This window comes from Candoia aspera, chromosome 2, assembly GCF_035149785.1.
Source record: "Candoia aspera isolate rCanAsp1 chromosome 2, rCanAsp1.hap2, whole genome shotgun sequence".
NCBI classification, from domain to species: domain Eukaryota; kingdom Metazoa; phylum Chordata; class Lepidosauria; order Squamata; family Boidae; genus Candoia; species Candoia aspera.
In genome coordinates this window covers 18924485-18951341 of record NC_086154.1, presented here as the reverse complement: position 1 = coordinate 18951341, position 26857 = coordinate 18924485, and the positions used below count along the sequence as shown (strand labels likewise).

Genomic DNA, 26857 nt, shown 5'->3' with positions numbered 1-26857 from the left:
GCATAGCATGGAAAACTCCTGCCACTAGTAGGCTTCATTACCAATGCTAAATAAATCAGAGGAAGGAAAGACTGATTGGGCCATCAGTAAAGAATGTGACCTGATTTCATCAGTGGCTCATATTATGAAGAACACAGCAGTAGCTTTGCCAACCTACACCTGGCGCCCTCCCGTGAATCTCATTCTGCATGATCTATGGCAAGGAGCTGTGGGAACTGCAGTCCAAAACTTCTTGAGGGCCCTACCCTGTCTACTGATAGAGATACCTATAAGTCATCTACTCCAGCTATCCCAGATGTGTTGGACTTCAAACTCCATAATCCCCAGCTAGCATGGCCAAGGGAACTGCAATCCTTCACATCTGAAAAGGAGCAAGTACAGAGCTATTCCAGTCACAAAGTGCTGCTTTATACATTAACACATTAAACTGTTATAGCAAGCCTTTTCTCCAAAGTCCCAACCAAATGCCAGGGCAGTTCAATGGTTAGAAGTGAAGAGCATTTACATCTTACTTTTTCCCTTTTAAATGTGAGTCCTTAGACTAAAGAAAGAAGAAAAAGCCCTCTTATCTAGGCTAGCATTAAAATATAATTGATTTCTTCAGTAGTACAGAAAAGGCATTAGAGAACGTTCTTCCTGAAAAATCTCAGCTTTCATGTTAAGCAAAGAAAAAGCATTATTTAAAGGCAAATGGGTATTGCCTGCTGAGATCTTAGCAGCCACAACAGGAGCTAAATCGGATTTTCAGTGAGTGGGACGACACAGGAAGAGTTCCATTGCTACTTGATTAGCAAGCTGAAAATAAATTATGCCAAATAACGAAATTATAAAGTTACACAAGATATGCAAGCTTGATTCACAAATATAGAATTATGCAGGTCATAACATTAATGTTTTGGGGGACATTGTCTAGATTACTTGGGATCAGAACTCTTAATTTTATAGGCTGCTTAGACTTGATGGAGAGGGAGAGGATTCTACGGTTGAGCTGAAGAAGAGCCCAGATCAGTGTTTCTCAACCTTGGCAACTTTTAAGATGTGTGGACTTCAACTCCCAGAATTCCCCAGCCAGCATTCCCCATTCCAGGCAAAACTCAGTATAGGGAGTAGAGAAAACAAACATACACAAAGAGTCAGAACCAGGATGTTTTGACACATTTTACTGTGGTGATTTGTCAGCGCTTGCCAAGTCCTAAGAGACTGGGGAGGGAATCCCTTGTTTCCAGTGGACATCAGCCCAGCTTGAAGTAACAGACTGCAACCACCATCAGTCAGATGGACCAGAAGAGCAGGAAGTCTGGCAGCCATACAGAAGATGATGTGGCAGCCAAGGGCCCTGACACAGACCAGAAGCTGGCACTTGGGGTCACATGGCTTTGAGGTTCCTTCAGCTGTTGGACTAGACAGTAACCCTTTCAGTGTGATGGCAGGCAGACAAAATGTCAAAGGACATTGCTTCCTCTGAGTCCTACGCCCCGAACAAATTGCTCCAGAAGGCCCCCGATGGCTCCTGATGAGCTTGGGGACATCAATTTCAGACCCACTGTGCTGTTGTAAGTAGCCAAGAACGCTGAACGCACCTCCTCCAGCCGGGATTCCCTCTCCGTCAGGGTCACCAACCTGTAAGAATATTAATAATACTGTTGGCATGGCAATTTTAGGAGGTTCAAAGGACTTCACATAAAATCTGTACCCCGACAATACACGTGTGTGCCACTACCATATATTATTTATTGGGGTAGGCAGATGGGAGAGCCTCAGAGATATTGGCTTTCCAAAGCTGCCTAAAGTCGTCTTAATGCTTGAAATGGGAGGGGAAGTGGGGCTTTCTGGTGCACAGCTCCATCTTGAACATTAGCTTACAAAGTATAGGTGCAATATAGAGCTACTGATGATTAACAAGTCATACTAATTTATCTCCTAGTCCCTCTATGGGGAAGAAGAGGAATAGAATAGTCATGATGCAGGAGGCTTCTCCATCTTTGTTTTCTGCACCTTGATGCATGATTAAATGGTGTTTATGACCAGTAGATGGGTCCAAGAGCAGCAGCCATTCCCCAGGAACAACTGTCCTGCTTGTGCTTCTTTGCCTGCAATGCTACCACCACATTGAGAGGGGTTCAAAGAGAAGAGAATCAGTATCTGCTCGGACGTAATGAATTCCTTGCCTACGACCTCAAGACTTGAGCCGTTCCCCCCTCACACACTGCTGGCTTTTACAGCTCAGATTAGGAAGAGGATGAAAACAAAAGGTGACACAGCAAGGGGAAAACAAAAAGGCCTTGGGGTGGGTATATGTTAAGCTTGTTCTGGAAAAGCTTTTTTTTTTTTTTAAAGTCACAGATCTGTGAAGAATTCAGGAGAATGTGACAGCCAATGAGTTGAACTCAGAGTTAGCACGTCCCTGATGAAAGCTGAGTTACAAATTATTGCTCAGTAGGAAAAGCCTCCCTCCCCCAACTTTTCCTCTTGCTTGCAATTTGCCACACCAGCTCCACAGAAGGCACATTCCACCTGTCCTCTCCTGCTGCTGAAGAAAAGAGGAAGCTCAGCAGTGGGGGGTGGGGGGAGGCAATACCCCCTCCAAACAAATCTATTGCATCTTCCTCCACCATCCAAAGCAGTGTTTTTCAACCTTGGCAGCTGGAAGATGTGTGGACTTTGACTTGCAGCTGCCAAGGTGGAAAAACAGTGATCTAAAGGAATACGGTCAAGCCGGGAAGAGTGACATGTGCTCTGGCCTGCTGACTGAGCTTTCATCCAAGTACTTTGGGACAAAACCTGCTGGCCAGAGCTCCAATATTAGCAACACATGACTCTTCCCTCTACCAGGCTCAAGTTGAGAGCATCCTTTCCTGAGAGGGAGGAGAAAGAGTGGAGAAAACCCCAATGGCACCTAAGAGCACAAACCTGCTTCCCCCCTGCCATTCTGTGAAAGCAAGGAACCACAGGAGAGATGCTTTATGCGCAGTAAGGCCAAGGCCCCCTCGGTGGCTGGCCTCCTCTCCATCTGATCTCTGTACCAATGGGGGGGGGAGGAGGGAGGGGGGAGGAAGGGCAAGCAAGTCATTCCAGATGAGAGAAGCGCAAAGGGAGATTAGAGTCCAAAGGCATCTGTTCCGAAGCCCTAAGAAAAAACGTCTTTCCTGTATTTGAAGAGACAGCTCTTCCTTCTTATTTCTCTCAGAGAGAATCAGGCCTTCCTCCGGAGAGGTCATCCCAAGGGCATGGCGCAAACCCGCCCATCAGAAATTCACTTTCATCTCCCCAGCGTTTCCCAGGCTAGAAACCAGAGCTGTTAATTTGAATGGAAGCCGGAGAAAACCACCCACCGCCACCAGCTTCGAGTCCGGAAAGAGCAGCGAGGGGATATGGTGGAAGGCTTGGCTTAAAAACAAAAGCAGAAGTCCAAACAGAAAGGCAGCCCACTGGGCTTGCTATTTATCCTGTTGGCTTCACAAATGAAGGAGTCAGGAGAGAGGGAGAGGAGAGGAATTTATCTTCCAGCCTCCTCAATGGAACGGCACGGTGAGCCGACGGAACTCCCCATTACAAGACAAAATGTCTGACATTTCAAAACAGAGGTGGCATATCTGAGTGTTCAATGTCACAAAATCCACCGTTCTCCTTCAAGGGCAAACTTGGCAGGTACGGCTGGGAAGCCCAAACTCTCTGCATCACCTTCCACTAAAACCAGATGTCAAAGTCCATAAATAAAACCACCCATGCCTGTCCCAAACATCTGGAGGAACCTCTGGAGTCACAGCCTCTGTCAGAGGGGAGCTGCGGCCAGGAGGACCTTTGTCCAGTTTTGGCCAATGCCCCGCCTGTGTCCTTACCCAGGACAGAATGGATGGAAGGCAATCACTCATGACCTTGTCATCTCTCACTTGGCTAACCATAATTTGTTCTACACAGGGCTGCCCCTGAAAACCCCCTGCAAATTTCAGCTGCTCCAAAATGTTGTGGCCCACGCGCTTCCTGGCCGGTCTCAAGATGCCATGTTACCTCACTGCTGCATTTGTTACCAGTATATCCCCAAGTGGAATACACTGTGCTGGTTGCTACCTTTAAAGCCCTCTATGGCTTGGGGTCTGGGTAGATGCCAGACCACTTTGGCCAAATAAACTCTGCCCACCCAGCCCAGATGGCCAGAGGGTGCCCACTAAGGGTCTCCTCCTACCAAGGGGTACGATGGAAGGTGCCCTGACAGTAGGGGAACCCTGCAGAGATTCCCTTCCTATGATGGAATAGCCTATCCCCCCAAGGTGAGAACGGCCCCATTCTTATGGCTTTCCAGAAACTTGGAAAGGTTTTTCCAGAAACCTGTGGAACTGTCAATGCCAGACTCAGTTTTATTATATTATTTTATATGTAATATAACATATCATATAATATCACTTCTCTCACACACACATACATAGTAATATTACTGCACATCACTATATATTGTAAACTGCCTAGAATCCAGTTGGATTGAAGCAAGGTATAAACTTAATCAATAGCAGTAAAGATCTACCTCCCTCCAGCAGCATTTTTTCCACCACAGAGGAAAGCCATTTAGCTTATTCACATTAAATACAGCACCTGGTTTTCAAGCACATTTCTTCCTTGTGGGGATCTCAAAACCTCTAATGGAACTGATTTGTAATAGGACAGTCACAGTAAAGCTTTAAATGCTACAGAATTTGCTTCTCTTTCTTATAGTTTGGCTTTTGTAAGTTCCTGCCCTTTCCCTTCAAGATGTACCCCTAGAGCGGTGTTTCTCAACCTTAGCAACTTTAAGATATGTAGACTTCAACTCCCAGAATTCTGGGAGTTGAAGTCCACATATCTTAAAGTTGCTAAGGTTGAGAAACACTGACCTAGAGATACACCTATCCACCAACTCACCAAAATTATTAAATGTAGGATGATGGGTTCTATCCCACCAAAACCTTTGTCACAATGTACTTGTTGGTCTTCTTAGGTGCCACAAGATGGTTTTTCTCCTAGACCAAGTTACATCTCTAGTTCCTACGCTGAATTCATCACTCCAGATTGGTGCTGGCCACTAGGTAAGGTACTTTGTAAAGCAGTTAGAAGGATTCATAACTTAACCAACAGCATTAATGGACTGTCCTGAACTAAAAACCTCTAAGGAGCAGATATGGGAATAAAACAAAGAAATCCCAAAGAGGTAAATTTATTCAGAGCAATAGATTAGCCTACCCTATCCTGCTGCGTTGGGACTGTTGGCTAAGAAGTCCAGGAGTTCAGACCCAAACGTAGCTAAAAGGTCCAGGAAGACTGCCAATGAACACTACCAACCCTTCTTTAAGTAGGTTTTCAGCACATCCACAGATTTCAACCTCAGTGCAAACAGACTTACATCATCTCAGTTGAAGGCTTTCAGAAACAGAACACCTTTTCCAAGCTCTACATTATCACTGTAGGACAATTGAGTTGCTACTATGGCATTTTCCCAGGGGCTGAGATCTTCTTCCCTGTACTGGCTCCTTGAAAAAGACTGGCCATTCAGAACACAGCAGCTGCTTCCCTCATTGCAAGGCCCAAGCTGTGGCTGTTTGCCCAACAGTAAGAGAATTACAGTACTGTCCCTGCCTAGGAAGATGGGGAGGGGGGTAGTAAAAAAAAAGGAGAGAAGGCAGAATGATGCCTTTCAGCATCCTTTTTTTAATGGAAAGACATAAAGTGGTTTATGAATCAGATATGTAGGACTTCAGAATATGGTTCTGAATGGGGACACCATGTCCTAATAGCCTTTTGCTTACACCAGAGGCACCTATTCTCCTGAAAACAAGAGGTTAAAAAGAAAGAGGCGCCACCTACATTCTCAGCACATACCTGCTTTCAAGCCTGGAAGAACTAAGAGGGACTATTAGACCCTCTAATGGATTATGGATTAACACAGCCTGAAGGATATTTGAGGGGAGAGCCTGCAGGCAGGAATGAAGGGTTAACCATCACCTCTGTCTGCTGTTTCTGCCCTCTCTAGGTCCACCCCAACAGACACTTGGGAATTCTTTCACCTATTTTAGCTCATTCCTATCAACAGCTGTCTCAAAACGCAATGAAAACAATAGTTTCTTTGTTGATGTCCTAGTCAGTGAGCAGAAGCAGGCTCACTAATAGCTCTGACTAGTCTTCAGTTTGCTTCCACTCTGCCTATTTATGTAGGACATTGGAAACTGTCTCTACGATCACACAGGCTCCTGATCCCTCCTGATCCCTGGGAGTTTTTCCAGTCTTACCAGAATATCAAAGGATTGAAAGAGGCCCTTCTGTACATAGATTCATTAGGTTTATACTTTCCTCCAGAAGCCGAAGGTGGTGGATGTATAACATGCATTCCTAACATTTCCCCTCACAGCACTCAGTGTGATTGGTTAGGCAGGGAAACAGAGACTAACCTAGTCACCCATAGCAGTGGGTGGACTTAAGCCAGGATTAAGGACATCAAGGCTCAATGCCTCAACTGCTATATTTCACTGGTTCTCTGGGATCAAACAGCTACCCAAATCATATCTGCATTCTACGGAGCGACCAGAGCATCAACAGTAGTGCCAATCCCGTCAACTGAAGGCTTCCATGGGGCTTTGTGGAATCTTGTAGAGTCCATAAACTCCCTGGGAAGGATTATTGCACTTGGTCCTCTATTCTCTATACAGAGAATTAAAGATGAATGAATGTGTCCTTATTTATTTCATTCAGTTCAGTTTTTCCCCCTAACTTCTGGCTCACTGTAGCCTGTTCCAGGGGTATGCACAGCATCTCGAGAGGAAATATTTTGAACCCAAAACAAAACTCATGAATTTCCATTTTGAGGTCAGAACCAAACTTTTTTTGATTTCACATTGGCGCAAAATTTAGCTGTTTTGAGTGGTGGTATTTCAAGTGATGTCATAAAAAACAGATTTTAAAAGGCAATTCCAACCTCAAAACATACCACTTTGAATCTTCTGCATTGATAAATACATATTTAATATGTATTTCAAGGGTTGGAACAAGACACTGAACTCATCTTAAGTTTTGTTTTAATGAAACTCAGCCAGCTTAACTATTCCAGCAGAATGTTTTGAGTGGGGTTGTTTTGTCCTAAGCTCAAACAAAACCATGTTTTCAATGTCATGCACATCCTTAGCCTGTTCCTATGCCAATCTGCACATTGCTCCTTTAGTTCCTATTCGTTTCAATTTTACAACAGAATACAAGCATCAAAACCCGAAGCCCTTCAAGAAAGGCAGCAAGAAAAGAGAGATGCAATTATCTGAAGCAGGAACAATACCATTCTTCCCATCTCTCAAAGATGTAAGACACAGCTGAGAGAGGTCAATGACACCCAAGTATTGAAGACACTAGTCAGCTTATCCCAGCTGTGCTGAAGGTGGTATATCTTCTACTTGCATTGCAGACTGAGCCAACTTTTTGAATTAGCTTCTTCAAGAGAAGAGTGCTGTGGTCTGTTTACCTCTTCTTCCTAACACAGATTCATCATTTTTTCATTACAATGAAGCACTTCAGCACAGCAAGCCTCTCAAACTCAAGAGGACACCAATTGGAAAAACCTCCTGTCCAGACCATCCATTCTATTAGTAGTGCACAGGATGCTTGTGTACCAAAGCTACAACTGCATGCAAAAGTTTAGACACCCTTGATCCTATGTTTCAATGAATCCCTAGCTGAACAGAAGTTGAATAATCTCTACATGGTAAAGGTTAAACACAACATCTCACTGCACATTTGAATGCATACTTACTATTATTTATGTGCAATAGTTTACTTACATTAAAATACTTTCTTTGGCACAAATAACAACTTCCGAGCGTTTCCCGTCACCACCTAAGAATCCTTCTATTCTTGTTTGGGGAATTTTTTTCCCCCTCTTCCTTGCAGAACTCTTCCAGGTCAAAGATTTTCTTAGGTCACCTTGCGTTCAGTGCATGTTTGTGACCTCTCCACAGATCTTCAGTCCTATTCAAGTCGGGGGACTGAAGGCCATTCAAACCTTTGTATTTGGAGGCACGTTTCAGATAATTGTCCTGCTGAAATTATCCAACCTCTTTTCAGCTTTAATTTCTACACTGACCACGGGATATTTAGCGTCTGGGATAATGTTGATCTGAAGATGAATCCATTCTTCCTTCCACACACACAATATTTCCTGTGCCACTGGCTGCCACACAACCTCAAAGCATAATAAAGCTACCCTCATGCTCACAAGTCGGCAAGGTGTTCCTTTCTTCAAGTGCTTCATCCTTTTTTTCCAACAGTATTGTGTATGGCTATGGGCAAACAGTTCAATTTTTGTTTCATCAATCCAAGCATTTTTTCTAAAAAATTTCAGGCTTATCAAGAGTTTTTTTTTTGCATGCTTTAGACAATTACTTTTGAGATGAGGTTGGAGAGAATGTTTCCTTCTCAAAACTTTCCCGTGTAAGATCATTGTTGTATAGGCAATGTGGACTTGTTGACATTTATTCCAGCATCAGCTAAGCTCTTCAGCAGTTTGCGGTCATCTGTGGCTTCAGTTTTGCAGATATAACCAGTATGGGGGCAGTTCTGGCAGATGTTTTTCTTGGTGTTCTATATCTTGCCTTAACTGCATGAGTTACACATGACTCCGATGTCTTAAGCACACTTCTCTCCACGGAAACTACTAGCTTGAAGCATTTAGAGGTTTTTCTTATAGCCATCCCCCACTTTGTAAGAGTGAGTTGCCTTCATTTTCAAATGCTCAGACAGCTACTTAGGGAAGGTCATGGTTGCTGAAAGTACACAGAACAGCAATCACAAACTGAGAAGCCAGAAGGATCAGTGTATTCGGCTCACCTATGGAACTGTCACTCTCTTTGGCTAATGGTAGGCTTAATAAATCAATCACCTTTTTGGACCTTCTTAACAGCAGTTTAAAAAGTAGCACTGAATCAACTGGAAGGGTGTCCAACAATTGCATTTATCATGGTCACTGTTTTCTTATTCTGAATCTGTAAACTGCATACCAATAGTGAGCATGCATCCAAATTTGCAGGAAGATGCTGTGTTTAGCTTTGTACCACCTATAGCTTGTGTTAGCTCCTACTCCCCTAGGGATTAAATGAAAGATAACATTTGAGAGGGATGCCCAACACTTCTGTGCGCAAGGGTAGAACGAAGACCACGGTATTGCTAGATGGGTACGATGTTCTGCGGCAGTTCCAAATTGTACCTTTGCATGACTCCTGATCAGTCAGTGACTAAGAGAGCATGGCAGGGTCAGGAATTGCAATATGGGAAAAAAGCCTGTTAACAAAAGGATTATGATTTAACTAATGCTGGTGAGATGCTGCAAATGTGGAATGTGATCAACAGTCAAGAGAGGCTTCATGATGACTGACAGGTAATGAACAAAGCCCAGCCTGTCCTGGTGCTAGAGATGGTTCTTCTCAATGTAATTTCCAAGCACCTATTAGCATGTGGATGGCTATTTATAAAGGGGGATGAGTGGGTAAGTTGCCCTATAAAGAGGCAAGAGCAGGGCATGCCCTAATACCCATCCTGACCCTGGCACTCAGAACGATACCTTTCAAAATGAGATACGTTTACTACTATTTTTCCTTCTGAGCACAGTGGCTGCAACAATTGTTCTTGGCAGAAAAACACAGGACTGGGCTATAAGAATAGAAAGGAAAGAGGACTCAACTGACTGCTTTTTCTTATCCTGAGTTTGGAAGTGAAGGACACTGGAAAGAAAAGAGAGTTCCTGTGCCCAAGAAGAGATACCTTAGGAAAAACCCAAGGGAACACTTTAGCTCAGAGATGCAGCATAAACAAATTAAATCCAGAAATGAGGCTCACAATTTCAAGGGTTACATGGAAGAAGTTAACAATGAGAAAGACTAGTCTAACAAAGGCACACCCTGAAAAGAAAAGGATCAGAAACACACAGCAACTGGTTCTGTGCCCCTGATGGGGCCTGGACAGCATGTGAATTTGACAGGCATGATCCAAGTATCCAGGACCTACATCACAACACAGTACACAACTCTGTGCAAAAAAGTATATTGATGGAAGTGAAAGTCCACAGGTATCCAAGTATTATATTGGCTATATATGGCCCCAGGACTTGAGGAAAAGCCACTGTGACTGCCAGCCAACCCATGGTTCTCGTAGGCAGGGATCTGTAAGAAACCCTAACCCTATGGCCAAGGAGCCAGCAAGCCTAGCATGACTGTATCAGTCTTGACCCCTAAATGGCTCCTGAGGATCTTGGGCTGATGCATTCCCTGGGCTGGTCCTTTTAATGCTAGGATGTCGCCAAGGACTGAGCCAGTCAGACATGCACAGCAGCATCCTTCCATTCAGAGTTCTCAACCACTTACAGGGAACTGTTAGGAAGCTCATCCGGGAAGCTGCAAAGAGAAGAGGAGTCAGTCTGCTCCTGTATACTGCCACTCCCTGTAACCAGCTGCCAGCTGCCAAAGTCGGTAGAGATGGAGGATCCGGGAAGAGAAAGGTCAGCTGATCTGAAGCAGAGAGAGAGGAGATGATGCAAATCAGTGGCTTCATTCAGCAACCAGATCTTCTGCTAAGGTTTCGCTGGTATTTAGCACCTCAAAGTTACATGGCAATGCATTGTAGTAGGGGCATAAAAAAAAAGTGTGGAGGACCACAGATCCCATGGAGCCTCCCTCTAGAGTGAACGACATGCCAAGAGAGCAAAAGTGTTACAGTTCAAAGCAGGGCCAAACCAGGCAGTGGTTGCCTTGGAGCTGCAAGATCCAGGAGCCATCATGCCCAAGAGCCCAAGAAACTGATGCTGCTTCCATACACGAGCATGCCCACACCATGCCATACAGGCCAGCAGCCCCACAACATTCAAGTTCTGTAGGGCACAAATTGAGCTTTCCAGCCCTTCCCAGCCAGAGGAGAGCTCACAACCTGAAGCAACATTCCCAATTTTCTAGGAAGCAACAGCCCTTCCCAGAGAGGACTTAGATTACAAAAGCAGGCATCTGTGCAGGGGAAGGCAAAAATAGAATTTTAGATAAGAAGGTGCTTTGGTGGCAGCAAAGTAGAGTAGAGCACGTGAACCTTCATCCTCTTCCAACAAGACACTTTTCAAATCTCTCATCCATGTTACTCCTATTGTCCCAGAAGGTAGAGCTGGTTGATCTGCTGTGTTAAGTGTTAAACCACAACACAAGCTGGGCAATTTGGGTGAAGTAAAGCCAAAGGAAACACAAAGGCATCAATTCTGCAGTAGCAAGCTCACAAGGAAAGCATTTAAATTTTTTTAAAAAGATCCTTCATGATATTTATTCCAATTGGAACCCACCAAGCAGATTCACAGTAACACTGGATGCCTTACCTGAAGGGTCATTTGTATGTATAAGGAATAATCCAGATTATTAGTTTGAAAAGTCAACGACAGCACCAATAAACAATTGGTCTTCCACTTTTAGCATGTACCACCCTCATGCATCCCCCTTTGCTATCCTACAATATTGCCATAGATATTTGCCACATCTGACAACAGAAACAGGAAAGTAATGTGCTTTCAAACTCTTTACTGAGTCTAGACCACTGACTGGATAATTTGGTCATGGTCATTCAGTGATCTAAGATGCAAGTACCAGCTTTGTATTCATTGACTCCTGGACTTTTCAAGGTTATAACTTACAACTCAGAATAAAACAGCTTTTCAATTTTTCCAATGGTTTATCCAAAAACATAGCTAAAGGGACTTAGGTAATGGATCACACGCAATTTGCCATAATGGCTAATCAGATACTTCCCTGAAACTCAGAGGCACCCTCCATCCCCACTCTCCCATGGACCCTGAAGCTCCATATAGGCATTGTGACTAGTAGCCCCTGATGCTGGTTATCAGATGGCATCTGTTCTGACATCCTACACGCTAAGACCTGGAATCTGTTGGCAGCCTTTTCCATAGACCTTTCCGTGGATAATTCTGGGGGAGAAGTGGATTTGTACGAAGAAAAAAACCCATGCCAGGAATAAAAAGGGACCTTCATAGTCAGCTAACTTACAAGAGAACAATTTGGGTACATACTATATCTTTATACATAGTGTAATAAAATTTGGGGGCAAGGAGGGAAGAGAAGGAATACCTAGAAGCCTACTTCCCTCTGCTTTGAAGAGATTTTTACCAATAGCTCTGAAACCTGGACATCTCTTGAAGAGAAGGAAGCCAGCACATCTTGCTTACAAGGAGGCAGAACTGAAAAGTATGCGAAGGAATGTGGATTTGACTCAGAGAAAGGGGAGGAGAATGCTGAGCAGTTATAAAAAAGATATCTGGGTCCTGGGGAAATAGCTTGAGAAAGAAACTTAAAACAACTCTACCTTGATTGTGTTGGGTATAAACTGAAATAGAGAGGGGCTTCGACAGGCTTTCAAGATTCTATTACAATACCCTAACTGCATTAAAGTACATTCCAAGACTCCTAATGGTTCCTGTTTCCCGACCTCGCCCACCTCAAAAGGCTGACAGCGTGGCAGCAATGTGGGAGAATCAGATGAACAAGGATATTTGTGTGTTGGGGGAAATTGATGGCTCTGATGGGGTCAGGCATTAGTGGCTCCCTGAAGCAACCAACACCACAGCACATCAGTACAAGGTTGCTTTCACTGCAGTCATAGCAACCATCTCCTCCTTTTGCAATGGCAGAGGGCAACGTGATTTGTTTCAACAAGATCTTTTGGGGGGTAGAGGTAGGAGCATTGTGGCAAATGGCTGAGCAAGGGCAGAGAAGAAATATTCAATGACCGGAACAGCACTGATGTCACAGGACTGAGATAAGAGAAGTAGGGGTGGGGTGGGAGGGAGAACAAGTAAGTAGGCTTCAGATGGCAGAGAGGTCTTCTGCAATAGAAGTGGTAGAAAGGATTCCATCTGACAGGAATTCCATCTTACTCAGAAGAAGTAAGCAACAGATATAGTTCCCTTGATTCTCATGGATCTAGACTGTCCATCTGACACCAAAATAACAAGAACAAAAATGGGGCAGAGAGAGAAGGACAGAATGTGATTGAGGAGCTGGGGATCAGTCTAATATCATTCTTCCTCATATACATTGCTCCAGACTTAATCAAGCTTTCCAAAAATCTGGGGCTTGCCCTTGTTTTACATTCTGACGAAGTTCATGCCAGAGAGCTTTGCAATGAAGCAGTCCAACTAAGAATGGCAATTTGTGGGGTCACCCGTTCCAAGAGTGGAATGCAAGAAGCAGAGCCAAAGGAAACACTGCTGGTTTCTCGGTCAGTAAAGCACAAGGGAGATAAAAGCCAAAGATCTGGCATACGCACAGAAGGACAGAACCAAAGTGAAAAATGATAGGCCTTGGCCAAAGAGATTCAACTGCAAGAGTTGACTAATAGCAGCTGTATTTTCATCCATCTGTGATGCTCAGACTATGGAATCTAGTAGCTGATTAAGGGTCCTGGGATGTTCTACTTTCTTTAAAAAGGAAGACCGCAACAAGTTTCTAGCCCTTACCATTTTAAAGAAGAGTTGAAGAAATGAGGTTGAGAAAAGGAGAAATTGAGAAGACAGGCTGTGTGTGCTCAGTTCATCTTCCTAGAATTAGATCCTCCCATTCCCTGGCATATGTAAGAGTCTCTGTAAGGACTCAGCTTAAAGGTCTAAGAAGTCAGCATTCCTGTTCTCAGAAGAGCTGTTCAAGTACTTCAGAGAAGCCCATGTAGCATGTGTGAGCCATAGTATCTTCATTCATGTACCACAACAACAAATATTAAGAGGCAGTAAGTATTCGTAATGACTAGCAGCCACTGATGATACCAGTGTTTCTCAACCTTGTCAACTGAAGATGTGTGGACTTCAACATGCTGGCTGGGGAATTCTGGGAATTGAAGTCCAAGTTGACAAGGTTGAGAAACACTGGATTATACGCTGTATGTTTTGTCTAACTCCTTTTCAAAGTATCCAAGTTGACTTAAACTATAATAAAGGAGAGCAGTAAATTTGTGGTAGCAAATCCCAGAGTTAACTAAGCACTGTGAATTACCCACCCCCAAGGGTCCCCAAGTGATTTCAGGTGTTAATATTTCTCCCATCTATTTTGCTACCTTCAGCAAAGGATCGTTACCTTGCCGTGGTGCTGGAGCTTGAGCACCTCAATGATGCCATGAGCTAAACCGTGAAGGGACACCCAAGACGGGAAGGTCATGACAGAGAGGTCAGACTAAATGCGATCCCTGGGGAAGGTAATGGCAACCCACCCCAGTATTCTTGCCATGAAAACTCAATGGATCAATACAACCAGAGATATGTGGTACCATCGGAAGATGAGACCCCCAGGTCGGAAGATGGTCAAAATGCTACTGGGGAGGAACAGAGGATGAGTTCAACTAGCCCCAGATGTGATGACGCAGCTAGCTCAAAGCCGAAAGGACGGCTAGCGGCCGACGGTGCTGGTGGTGAACAGCGAATCCAATGTTCTAAGGATCAACACACCATTGGAACCTGGTATGTAAGATCTATGAGCCAGGGCAAATTGGATGTGGTTATTGGTGAGATGTCAAGATTAAAGATAGACATTTTGGGCATCAGTGAACTGAAATGGACTGGAATGGGCCACTTCAGTGAACTGAAATGACCACCAGATCTACTACTGTGGACAAGAGGACCACAGAAGAAATGGAGTAGCCTTCATAATTAATAGTAAAGTGGCTAAAGCAGTGCTTGGATACAATCCAAAAAATGATAGAATGATCTCAATTCGAATTCAGGGCAAGCCATCTAACATCACAGTGATCCAAATATACGCCCCAACCACAGATGCTGAAGAAGCTGAAGGAGAGCACTTCTATGAGGATCTGCAGCACCTACTGGACAACACGCCTAAAAGAGATGTTATTTTCATCACGGGAGACTGGAATGCTAAGGTGGGCAGTCAAATGACACCTGGAATTACAGGTAAGCATGGCTTGGGAGAACAAAACGAAGCAGGACATAGGCTGATAGAATTTTGCCAGGACAACTCACTCTGCATAACAAACACTCTCTTCCAACAACCTAGGAGATGGCTTTATACATGGACTTCACCAGATGGACAACACCGAAGCCAGATTGACTACATCCTTTGCGGCCAAAGGTGGCAGACATCTATACATTCGGTAAAAACAAGACCTGGAGCTGACTGTAGTTCCGATCACAAACTTCTTATTGCACAATTTAGCATCAGACTAAAGAGATTAGGGAAGACCCACAGATCAGCTAGATATGAGCTCACTAATATTCCTAAGGAATATGCAGTGGAGGTGAAGAATCGATTTAAGGGATTGGACTTAGTAGATAGGGTCCCGGAAGAACTATGGACAGAAGTTCGCAACATTGTTCAGGAGGCGGCAACAAAATACATCCCAAAGAAAGAGAAAACCAAGAAGGCAAAATGGCTGTCTGCTGAGACACTAGAAGTAGCCCAAGAAAGAAGGAAAGCAAAAGGCAACAGTGATAGGGGGAGATATGCCCAATTAAATGCAAAAATTCCAGAGATTGGCCAGAAGAGATAAGGAATTATTTTTAAACAAGCAATGCGCGGAAGTGGAAGAAGACAATAGAATAGGAAGGACAAGAGACCTCTTCCAGAAAATTAGAAACATCGGAGGTAAATTCCAGGCAAAAATGGGTATGATCAAAAACAAAGATGGCAAGGACCTAACAGAAGAAGAAGAGATCAAGAAAAGGTGGCAAGAATATACAGAAGACCTGTATAGGAAGGATAACAATATTGGGGATAGCTTTGACGGTGTGGTCAGTGAGCTAGAGCCAGACATCCTGAAGAGTGAGGTTGAATGGGCCTTAAGAAGCATTGCTAATAACAAGGCAGCAGGAGACGACGGCATCCCAGCTGAACTGTTCAAAATCTTGCGAGATGATGCTGTCAAGGTAATGCATGCTATATGCCAGCAAATTTGGAAAACACAAGAATGGCCATTAGACTGGAAAAAATCAACTTATATCCCTATACCAAAAAAGGGAAACACTAAAGAATGTTCAAACTATCAAACAATGGCACTCATTTCACATGCCAGTAAGGTGATGCTCAAGATCCTGCAAGGTAGACTTCAGCAATTCATGGAGCGAGAATTGCCAGATGCACAAGCTGGGTTTAGAAAAGGCAGAGGAACTAGGGACCAAATTGCCAATATCCACTGGATAATGGAAAAAGCCAGGGAGTTTCAGAAAAACATCTATTTCTGTTTTATTGACTATTCTAAAGCCTTTGACTGTGTGGACCATAACAAATTGTGGCAAGTTCTTAGCGGTATGGGGATACCAAGTCATCTTGTATGCCTCCTGAAGAATCTGTATAACGACCAAGTAGCAACAGTAAGAACAGACCACGGAACAACGGACTGGTTTAAGATTGGGAAAGGAGTACGGCAGGGCTGTATACTCTCACCCTACCTATTCAGCTTGTATGCGGAACACATCGTGCGACATACTGGGCTTGAGGAATCCAAGGCTGGAGTTAAAATCTCTGGAAGAAACATTAACAATCTCAGATATGCAGATGATACCACTTTGATGGCTGAAAGCAAAGAGGAACTGAGGAGCCTTATGATGAAGGTGAAAGAAGAAAGTGCAAAAGCTGGCTTGCAGCTAAACCCCCCCAAAAACCCCAAGATTATGGCAACCAGCTTGATTGATAACTGGCAAATAGAGGGAGAAGACGTAGAGGCAGTGAAAGACTTTGTATTTCTAGGTGCGAAGATTACTGCAGATGCTGACTGCAGTCAGGAAATCAGAAGACGCTTAATCCTTGGGAGAAGAGCAATGACAAATCTCGATAAAATAGTCAAGAGCAGAGACATCACACTGACAACAAAGGTCCGCATAGTTAAAGCAATGGTGTTCCCCGTAGTAACATATGGCTGCGAGAGCTGGACCATAAGGAAGGCTGAGAGAAGGAAGATCGATGCTTTTGAACTGTGGTGTTGGAGGAAAATTCTGAGAGTGCCTTGGACTGCAAGAAGATCAAACCAGTCCATCCTCCAGGAAATAAAGCCAGACTGCTCACCTGAGGGAATGATATTAAAGGCAAAACTGAAATATTTTGGCCACATAATGAGAAGACAGGACATCCTGGAGAAGATGCTGATGCTAGGGAGAGTGGAGGGCAAAAGGAAGAGGGGCCGACCAAGGGCAAGGTGGATGGATGATATTCTACAGGTGACAGACTCATCCCTGGGGGAGCTGGGGATGCTGACGACCGACAGGAAGCTCTGGTGTGGGCTGGTCCATGAAGTCACGAAGAGTCGGAAGTGACTCAACGAATAAACAACAACAAATTTTGCTACATCATAAACAATGCTATAATCTATCATTTCCCCTTCCCTCCCTATTCACTCACTGTTGTACTTATGGTAAAAATCCCTAGTGTTATATTTTTTCATGGGAAATTACTCCAGATCTTTCAACATTTTGGTTGCACTTTTCTGCATGATTTTCAGCTTGGCATACTTTTGAGGTATCAGGACCAGAAATGGTATATGGTAAGCAAAGCTCAACAGCCATATAAAGGCATTAGAAGACTGGCAGTTTATTTCAGAGAGACTCTGTCAGCAATTATCTTTTTGCCCCATTGTATATCATTTCTAATCTTGCTTACACTGAGTTACATTGCTATTTTAATAAACATAATACCCAGCTGAGGAATGCTTTTGGAGCTATTAACAGTTTTTGCTTTTAATACTCTAAATCAGTGTTTCTCAACCTTGGCAACGTTAAGATGGGTGGACTTCAACTCCCAGAATTCTGGGAGTTGAAGTCCACCCATCTTAACGTTGCCAAGGTTGAGAAACACTGCTCTAAACGATTGTTATCTGGTAATCTGGCCATTTTATTTTTCATACTTAGCTCTAGATATTTGTTTAAAAAGGCTGATCCCAATACAGATTTTTAGAGGAACCTGCTATTTATATTCTTCCCTACTGGGGACTATCTCTTCCTGCTTTACATTATGTCCCTTGAACTACCTTTTGCCTTGTCTCAGCTGAATTGGCTCTGAGTCTTTGGTGGGGGATTTTGTGAAAAGCTTTTTGAAACTTCAAGTAAATTAAGTCTACCGTGTCAAAACTGCACGCTTATTGACATCCTCGAGGAATGCTAAAGAATTAGGAGGCTGGACTTAGCTTTGTAGAAACATGCTGATTCTTCTTCAGCAAAATGTGCCCTTCTATTTGCTTGATTTTAAAAAAGAACACTTCAACAGTTTAAAAAGAAGAGACTTTAAGCTAACCAGTCTCTAATTTTATAACCCCCTATTTGAAAATCAATATTAAATGGCCACTTTCCAGTCCTTTGATGGTCATGACAGTGCTTGATGGGATGCAGGAAACAGTATGCTGGTTTTCATGATAGTCTCTAGATTAGAGGTCCTAGGTTGTAGAAAGAGAGCCAGTTTGATGTAGTGGTTAAAGCACCGGGCTAGAAACCGGGAGACTGAGAGTTCTAGTCCTGCCTTAGGTACGAAGGCAGCTGGGTGTCCTTGGGCAGTCACTTTCTCTCAGCTCTAGGAAACAGGCAATGGCAAACCACTTCCGAAAAACTGTGCCAAGAAAACTGCAGGGACTAGTCCAGGCAGTTACCAGGAATCAAAAACTGACTCGGCATTAAAAAAAAAAAAACTTGTAGAAAATAATGTAACCATAAAGGTAAAGGTAAAGGTTTCCCTTGACATTAAGTCCAGTTGTGTCCGACTCTAGGGGGCGGTGCTCATCTCCGTTTCAAAGCCGAAGAGCCGGCGTTTGTCCATAGACAGTTCCGTGGTCATGTGGCCGGCATGACTACACGGAACGCCGTTACCTGCCCGCCGAAGCGGTACCTATTAATCTACTCACATTTGCATGTTTTCGAACTGCTAGGTTGGCAGGAGCTGGGACTAGCAACGGGAGCTCACCCCGTCACGCGGATTCGAACCGCCGACCTTGGTTACCCTTGTGGTATGCTGGCTGAAATGGGACAGAACTAACTAGCATTAACTGTTAGCAAGAATGCTGCACATGATATGGGTAGCCTGGTAACGCAGGCTACATTAAAAAAAAAAATCTTACTAAAAAGCATGTGAAAGCCTTGATTGACCAAAGCTATGATGGAGGTCATTACAGATGGAGGTCAATATCTATAGATTTGTTTGGTGACAATCATGGCATATGAAAGATTGTGACTTAAACATGAGCTAAAAGAAAGAAATGGAAGAAATAAAAATGAAAGAATTTTAAAAAACCCAGATACATACTGAACCTTTGAAGCTAAGAGAAAAGTGAAGGATGTAACAGATGCAAATGAAGGATCTTGCAGGGAGGGGTTGATGAATACATGCAGGGAAGTTTAATTATGAATGGAAGAGCTAAAATGAATGCCAGAAAGAATGAATTATTGTCATCTAGGTGAATGCGGGTGCACAGAAATGTAAGAATCCATAGGTCGGTGATAGTTCAATGTTCTGTTCCAGTGACTGGTGATACATGTAAAAGTTTTGAGAAAAACTGTGCATCATTAGAATTATTGAAATCCAAGGGAAAATTATTCCGTTAGGTGATATGACTGGATGGGTGGAAACACGGTGAGAGTGTGCAGAAGGTGACTGGTCCATTCGGAGATTCAAGAATGAATGAGAATTGGGACTATCTGGTGAGCATCTGCTTAGTAAAAATTCTATTTGTTTCAGTTATGTGGTATAAACATAAGTCTATCACAGCCCACATAGCAAAGGAATGCACATAAATCTAAAAGCATGATTGATGTGATAGTTCATGATGAAAGACTGGAGAATTAGTGAAGGATACCAGGGTAATAAGCAATTCTGAATATGGGACAGATAATTTCTTGGTATCAAGAGTGGATCTTCAGAAAAAAAATAGACACGGAGGAGAAGGAAAGAAGTTAAAAAATGACAGTGGAAGTAGAACAAGTGCAAGAAGAGTAAGTATGGGTCCTGTATGAACCATCCAAGAATCTAATATTTTGTCTCCCAACAGAACGTAAGGAAAGTGGGCAAAAAGGAAGAGAATACGGAAGCTGCTTAGAACAGAGTGAAAAGAATTATATTACAGAGTGTCACAGAACTGTATGGAGTTACGCTAAGGGGTAATATGAAAAGGATGCTTGGTGCAACAATGAAGTGAAAAAGGCTATGGATGAGAAAAATGCTCATAGGAAAATGACTGTTGCAAAAAAGAAAAACATCGTGATACGTACATAATAGAGAAAAAATAGTGCAAAGTGTATAGGCAGCAAAAATGCAGAGCAAACTTGATAGAAATTTTTTAAAAATGGATGAAGATGACTAAATAAGAAGCCTCCTGCAGAGTGAATGGATTAAAAATAAAAGTGATGAAATGATCTGGGATAAAGCGGAGGTGAGGGAAAGCTGGAGGAGTTTTTTAGACTTCTTAATAGGATTGAGAGTGATGTGTCAAAGAGTGGAACTGAAATAAAAGTTGATGAAATCACAAATCCTGTGAAAATGGTGGGAAATGATGAGGCTGCAGATATAGATGGTGTAACTGGAGAAATGTTAAAATATGGATGTGGTTTGCCTATGGAGTGGCTATGAGACTTATTTAAGGTGTGTGTGAAGGCTGCGTTTTGCCTGATGATTAGAAAAATGTGGTGCCCCTATTCAAAGGGAAAGATCACGTGAGTTCACACAAAAACTACAGGATTACAGATAGTCCTTGTTTAGTGACCACAATTGGGACTGGCAACTGTCGCTAAGCAGAGCAGTCACTAACTGGGAAATCACATGACCACACTGTGCTTTCCAGCTCAAAACTGACAAGAATAATCAGTTTCATACCTTCAGCTTGTGTTTGCCTAACCTCTCCCTCTCCCTTTGGAATGCTCACCCCAGCGCTGGGGTAATTAACAAGAAGTGAATTAATGTTTGTATTTACATTCATTGGAGAAGAAGGGATTACAAGAGAGTAAGCAGGCAATCAATGGGGAATACATATTCAATACATGGTAAAAGCAACACGCTGGCGCCAGCAGTCCCAAGCGCGCTTACACAAACAGCCTAGTGTATTCCCCATTGTGTGCCTGCTTACTCTTGTAATCCCTTCTTCTCCAATCTCTCTGGTCTGGGCGGGGGCGGGGGAGGGCAGGTCATGCACAGGAGAGATTGCCTACAGAAATTGGTTGTCCCCCCTCTGCAGTGGATGGGGACATTTGGGGCATTTGAGAAATGGGGCATTTGAGAAGTGAATGTTGTAAAACAAGAAGAGACAGGGTCAAGAATAAATAGTTGCTGAATTATCATAGATTAAATTCAAAAATAAGTGGCCAATACAAAAGAAATTATGCTAAGGTGGTTGGGTTATTTTTGAGAATGAAGAAGTGGTAAAACAAATATATTAAAGAAAAATCACTGGGTCAAGAGAAAAATTAAGAATGTAATAGCTGGGTGGAGGTTATAAGATGCTCCAAAGGAATGATGTGAGAATTTTAAAGAACAAAGACAATGTATGGCGGTACAGCAAGGATGTTCAAAAGCATGTCCACTCCCATTCAAAAACACCTTGTCACACCCTGTGGGCACCTCCTTAATTCAAAAGCATATTTTCCTGGATCATGTGACTACCATGAGAGCCCAGGAAAAGACATATCTTCTTTAAGGAAGTATCAGAAGGTGCAATACGTATGCCCACACTTGCTCTGAGAAACCTTTGTGATGTTGAAACCAAAGCATTGCACGTCTGTAGCATGGGTATATAAGGCAAGACAAATTTCATTTGGATTAATTGAAATTGGAGGTTTTCGATTTGTCAATTAAAGTTAAAACCATCTTTTACCAGCATGTACATGTATGATACCCAACAAAATTCACTGGTATTCTTCAAAGTGTTCCCATCTGAACTTTTAAAATAAACAAACAAACTTGAAGGTTTTAAATTGTAAATCGAAGTTAGAATAAGCTTTTTCCACCACCATTTGCTTCATCTCCTCAGACCTCTTTCCTAAGTACATCAGCTCAAGCATACTTCATTACCTCTTCTATACTGAAGACAGAGACAAAGGATTCAGTTTTCTACTGCCTTCCGTCAGAATTCCCCTTTCATTCAATTGTCCAAGCACCTCCCAAGCCAGTTCCCTGCTCTGATTTAAGGATTTTGTGCACTGGGCTTAGCTTCATTAGCAATACGTTCCTTTCCTTTCACCTTGTGTAAACTTCCGTTCCTCGTTCTTGTCGTCATTTGGGCATACCTTAAATGCCACTTGCTACAGAGCAGTGTTTCTCAATCTCAGCAACTTCAAGATGTGTGGACTTCAACTCCCAGAATTCCCCATGCTGGCTGAGGAATGCTGGGAGTTGAAGTCCACATGTCTAAAGAAACATTGCTACAGAGCGACTCTGGAGGTGAGCTCTTACATTCCTTTCTTGACCTGTGAGCTTCCTAGATGCTTTTGGCTGGTCAGTCTGCAATACAGAACGCTGCACTGGACAGACCTTTGGGCTGATCTAACAAGGTTCTTCTTGAACCCGGGACCATTTTGATTCACTGGTTCTTTCCTACAACTGCAAAGTATGCTCTTGCCAAACACATTCTCCAGAGACCTGACACTGCTGCTTTTTCCTCTCCTTTTCTTTTTGCCAGTCCTTTCTTTTGAAGCCAGGTTCTTTCCCCAAAATAAACAAAAAACTTGGGTTGGAATTGTTCATAGTTTTCTAGCTGGAATTAAGTATGACAGCACAGTGCTCACCACTGAAAAGCAGTTCAACAAGATTTATTTCTCATGCCATGTCCTAGGCACCTCTCCAGATTCGCCACTGACTGTTGTGGATACCCTAAAAACAGTCCTTATGTACTGTGCCTCCTTGACATGACCAGAACGTGTATTTACCAGTCTGCGTGACAATAACTGAAGACACCCATTACAATACTTCATCTTGGGATTTCATCTTGAACATTTCCAGGGGACATCAAGAAGTCTGCAATATTAATTTGTAGGACTGTGCAGTGCTTTGGATTCAATGGGCAGGAGAAGCTTCAGAGTGTGTGGGAACACAAACACGGCATCTCCCTGCAACACCTTCAAGTGGCTGGGCCTCACCCTGAGATCACAGAGCAACTGCAGAAGGCAGCCTTATAATCCGGGGAAAGGAGTAGCTGCTTTAAGGTGTTGCAGACAGCGATATAGTTAAATCATATCTGTTTATGTAAATGAGTTGAGATGCTTTTTTTGAACACAGCATTGCAACGATCTCAGCGTGGAACCTGAATTTACCTAAAAGAGTACTTCTCTTAATAAACTTGAAGAGCAGAATATAAGTATCTATTGTAGTTTTATTCAAAAGATTTGTATGGCTGCCCACCTTAGAGCACAACTCTGGGCAGCTCACAACCACAATAAAACTACAAAAACTATACTTTCCCTACACTGGACGCACTTTTGATGTAAGAATCATTCCCAGAATTCCTTCCCAAGTCCATGCTGCCAGCACCTTTTCTTTGTGAGCTGGTCCACTTTCCATTTCCCATGTTCCCTTTTTTGTTTTCAGATCCTCACTAAGCTTTTTGTGTAGCTACATTAGTTTCTTCTGTTGTTCTCCTTTTGTTTCCTCACTGATGTTCCTTGCAATTTTGCTTTCAGTTATATCCTTTTTCAGGATTTCCCACCCATCTGGAGCACCTGTTTTTCCATCAGCTTCTCTTACCATAGGATCAAACTTATAATTGCTCCTGGTTTATGAACATCTATTTTTTCCATGATTCACCTCTGAACACACCCAGCATGAGTCTCCTTTGAAATCGAGATCTCTAGCATTGTATGAACACTTCCCTTCAACATCTGTGCTATTTTCACTTCCTCGGTGAAGTATTCCATAAACGTTATCATCACGTTAAGAACAGCTGATGCTCTTGTCTTGTCCTCCACTTTCTGACACAGAAAGTTGTCAACAACTCCCACAAGGATTTTCCCAAAAAACTTGCTTGGCAGAGTTTGTCTCCCAAAAGATAGGATAATTAGTCCCCAATCACTACAACCTCATGCCTCTTTTGAAACCGTCGGTTTCCAGAAGTTTCATCCATATCATCTCCTTGGCTGGAGAAGAAACAGTAAACACCACCAGTAACATTGCTTTTATTCATCCTTTTCCTCATTTAACTAAGATGCACTCCACATTATTGCCTAATTAATTCACTTGGATTTCTAAGCAGGTGTGAATAATTTCAGCATAAAACACAACTCCTCCCTTTCTATTGCTTCTGTTCCTCTTGAACCACTTGTATCCTTTCACTGCTATATATCAATCATGAGAGACATCCCTCCAAGTCTCTGTTCTACTGTTCAATCAACAACGGTTGGAAGGCAAACAGCTAAGCTGGTTTACGCCTGCTTATTATTTGGATGGGAGGCCACTAGGCACAACCCAGGCTGTACCTTAGGCTGTGTGTGTGTGTGTGTGTGTGTGTGTGTGTGTGTGGGTGGGTGTGTGCGTGCCTTAGAGTCAGTGTTGGCTGCTGGCCACTGCCTGGACTGGTCCCTGCATTTTCCCTGGCAAGTTTTTTCCAGAAGTGATTTGCCATTGCCTTCTTCCTAGCAATGGCAGTATGTGGAGGAAGTCTGTGAAGTCACAAGAAGTCAAGTTCAATTCAAAAGAAACTTTCCCTTTACTAAGACTTAATGCTGATTTTATTTCCCAAATTCTGAGCACCAGCACATAGACAATGGAGACCGTGAGCTTTATAAGCCTCTGTTTTTTTCAAATCTTCAAAGTCAGTGATAATATGGTATTGCTGGTCTTTGCAGTGTCATTTGTCTTCACCTGAATTAATAAGAAGGGTTCATTATCAGTGGACAATGGAAGTCTTGGAAGGTGTTTTGTCACAGCCCGGAGCCTTGCCCCTTGTTTCCCATGCCTCCTGAAGTCTGGCCATTAAAGCTAATTACAGAGCTGTAAATACCTTTCAGTCCCACCCTAAAAGCAGCAGCCAGAAGATGGGAACAATCAGGCTTGTGTGAAGGCAGAAAGATTGGACAACCATTCAAGAAAAGACTGGATAACCATTGAGACGGTATGAGGATTCCTGCCTTGGGCAGGGGGTTGGACTAGAAGACCTCCAAGGTCCTTCCAACCCTATGACTCTATGATTCTAAGGCACCTTAGGCAATCCTTTGCTGCATCAGAAGCCTCAACAAGCTGAGCCAAAACACCAAACCAGAGAGGAATCTGGAAGCATAGTGAAACAACAAGCTAACAGGAACGTGGCAACCAGTAGCAAAGCTAGCAGCACATACAGTGAAGAGTGGCTTCCAACAACTGGCCACCTGTAAGGAAAGGCTCAAAGACTTCTCAATAAATCTACTCCCAGCATACAGCGGAGAGTCATCAGTCTTCCTGCAGTAGCTCAGCTGCTTCCCTGTCAAAACTTATGGTCCTCTGAGCCAGCATGGCATTTCTGTACTGTGAAGCTTCTGATCTTGAATTCCGACTCTGTATTTTTCTTGAGGACTGGATGGTCTCATTTCCAGATCAGGGTCAAGGTTACTGGACCAGGCTGAAGAGTCCCTGAGTCCCCAAGAAAGCAGGACTCATTTCCGTGATGTCCGGGTTGCTGCTTAGAACCTTCGGGAAGTTTGCCTCCCACTCATCTCCAGGCACATCTGATGATGTATCTTCAGCCACAGGCAGACATCACATTTCATGACCTGATGGGTCTGGTCAGCTTTATTTCAATCCCTTAGAGCGGTGAGTCACTAACTACTACAGTTTTTTCAAAGCAAATCCACTTCTCCCTTTCTGGGGGATAAGGTTTCAGAAATTATTTGGCCTGAATTCTTGCACCAGCAAGCTACATTACCCTATGTTCAATCTTCTTTGTGTCCAAATGTCTTGGGAATTTGAACCTATTCTTCAGACTGGAGTAAAATCAGACTATGATTCGTCTAAGGATCTTTGAGGCAGTGAAAGTCAAGCATGAAAATAAAAAAAAGAGTAGATAAAACATGTAATAGCCAACATCTCAGAAAACATATTCACTTTACTTTTGTACTTTACACTTAACTCACATGACCAATCTCCCTACAGATGCTTATAACAGATACCCAGCTCTGATGAAAGGGAATTTCAGAATGAGCAATAGGTAAGCTTCTGCTGCAGTGATTTACCAAACACTTGAGTGAGCATCAAAAAAAAAGCCTCCACTTTCAGATGAAAAATTAAACAGTTTGGCTCCATGCTACATTTCTACTGATGGAACATCTAGCTGCACAAATGAGCGGTACTACATTTCAAAACAGATCTGTGAAAGAATGTTATTCGCACTAATTTTTTTAACAGGCAAGAGGACACATTGTTTCATTAGTATTTTTAACCTTTTAATATTCCTTTGTACACTTTTGTTAAGTCAAACAATGAAAATATCAAATCAATTAAGAATACAATAAGCAGTGCTTAACAGTATAGAAGTTTGAGCAAGACATTTAGTCTTAACCATAGTTTCAATTTTTGTTGTTTATATATTTATATTTTGTTATATTGTTTACATTATTATATTCATACATAACTGCCTACAGTCCAACTGAACTGAGATGATCTACAAATTTCATGATCAATCAATCACTGGGAAGTCAAGCATTTAAGAAATTAAATATGAACTTGTAAATAAGCAAAACTGAACTTTAATTTTCTAGTTTATAGTGTTTTTACAATGACATTGAGGAGGGGGTGGAAGGGACAAGAAGGTCTTCTCAATAACTTGAGTATAGTGATCAGTTTATAAATGGCAATATAATAGCTTTCATGTTCAATTTTGTGACTTTTATGATCCCGCCGAGGTCACCGTTTGGTCCATAAAGAGTTCCAAATGAGATTTGCTC

The 26857-nt window shown here is 42.8% G+C and overlaps 1 protein-coding gene across 4 annotated transcripts in view; it reads right to left on the bottom strand.

Annotated features, from left to right (window-relative positions):
• Positions 1-1145: 1145 nt before the first annotated feature.
• Positions 1146-26857, bottom strand: part of MTMR14 (myotubularin related protein 14) — a 92110-nt gene continuing 66398 nt past the window's right edge. For 3 of the 4 annotated variants that reach the window (XM_063291423.1, XM_063291420.1, XM_063291422.1), the window contains 2 exons: positions 10362-10505; positions 1146-1620 (listed from right to left, as the gene is read on the bottom strand). In XM_063291423.1, coding sequence (XP_063147493.1) covers positions 1443-1620; positions 10362-10505 — 322 coding nt within the window. In that variant the 3' untranslated portion in view covers positions 1146-1442. The remainder of the gene's footprint in view (positions 1621-10361; positions 10506-26857) is intronic. The other variant, XM_063291419.1, reaches the window with a different exon arrangement.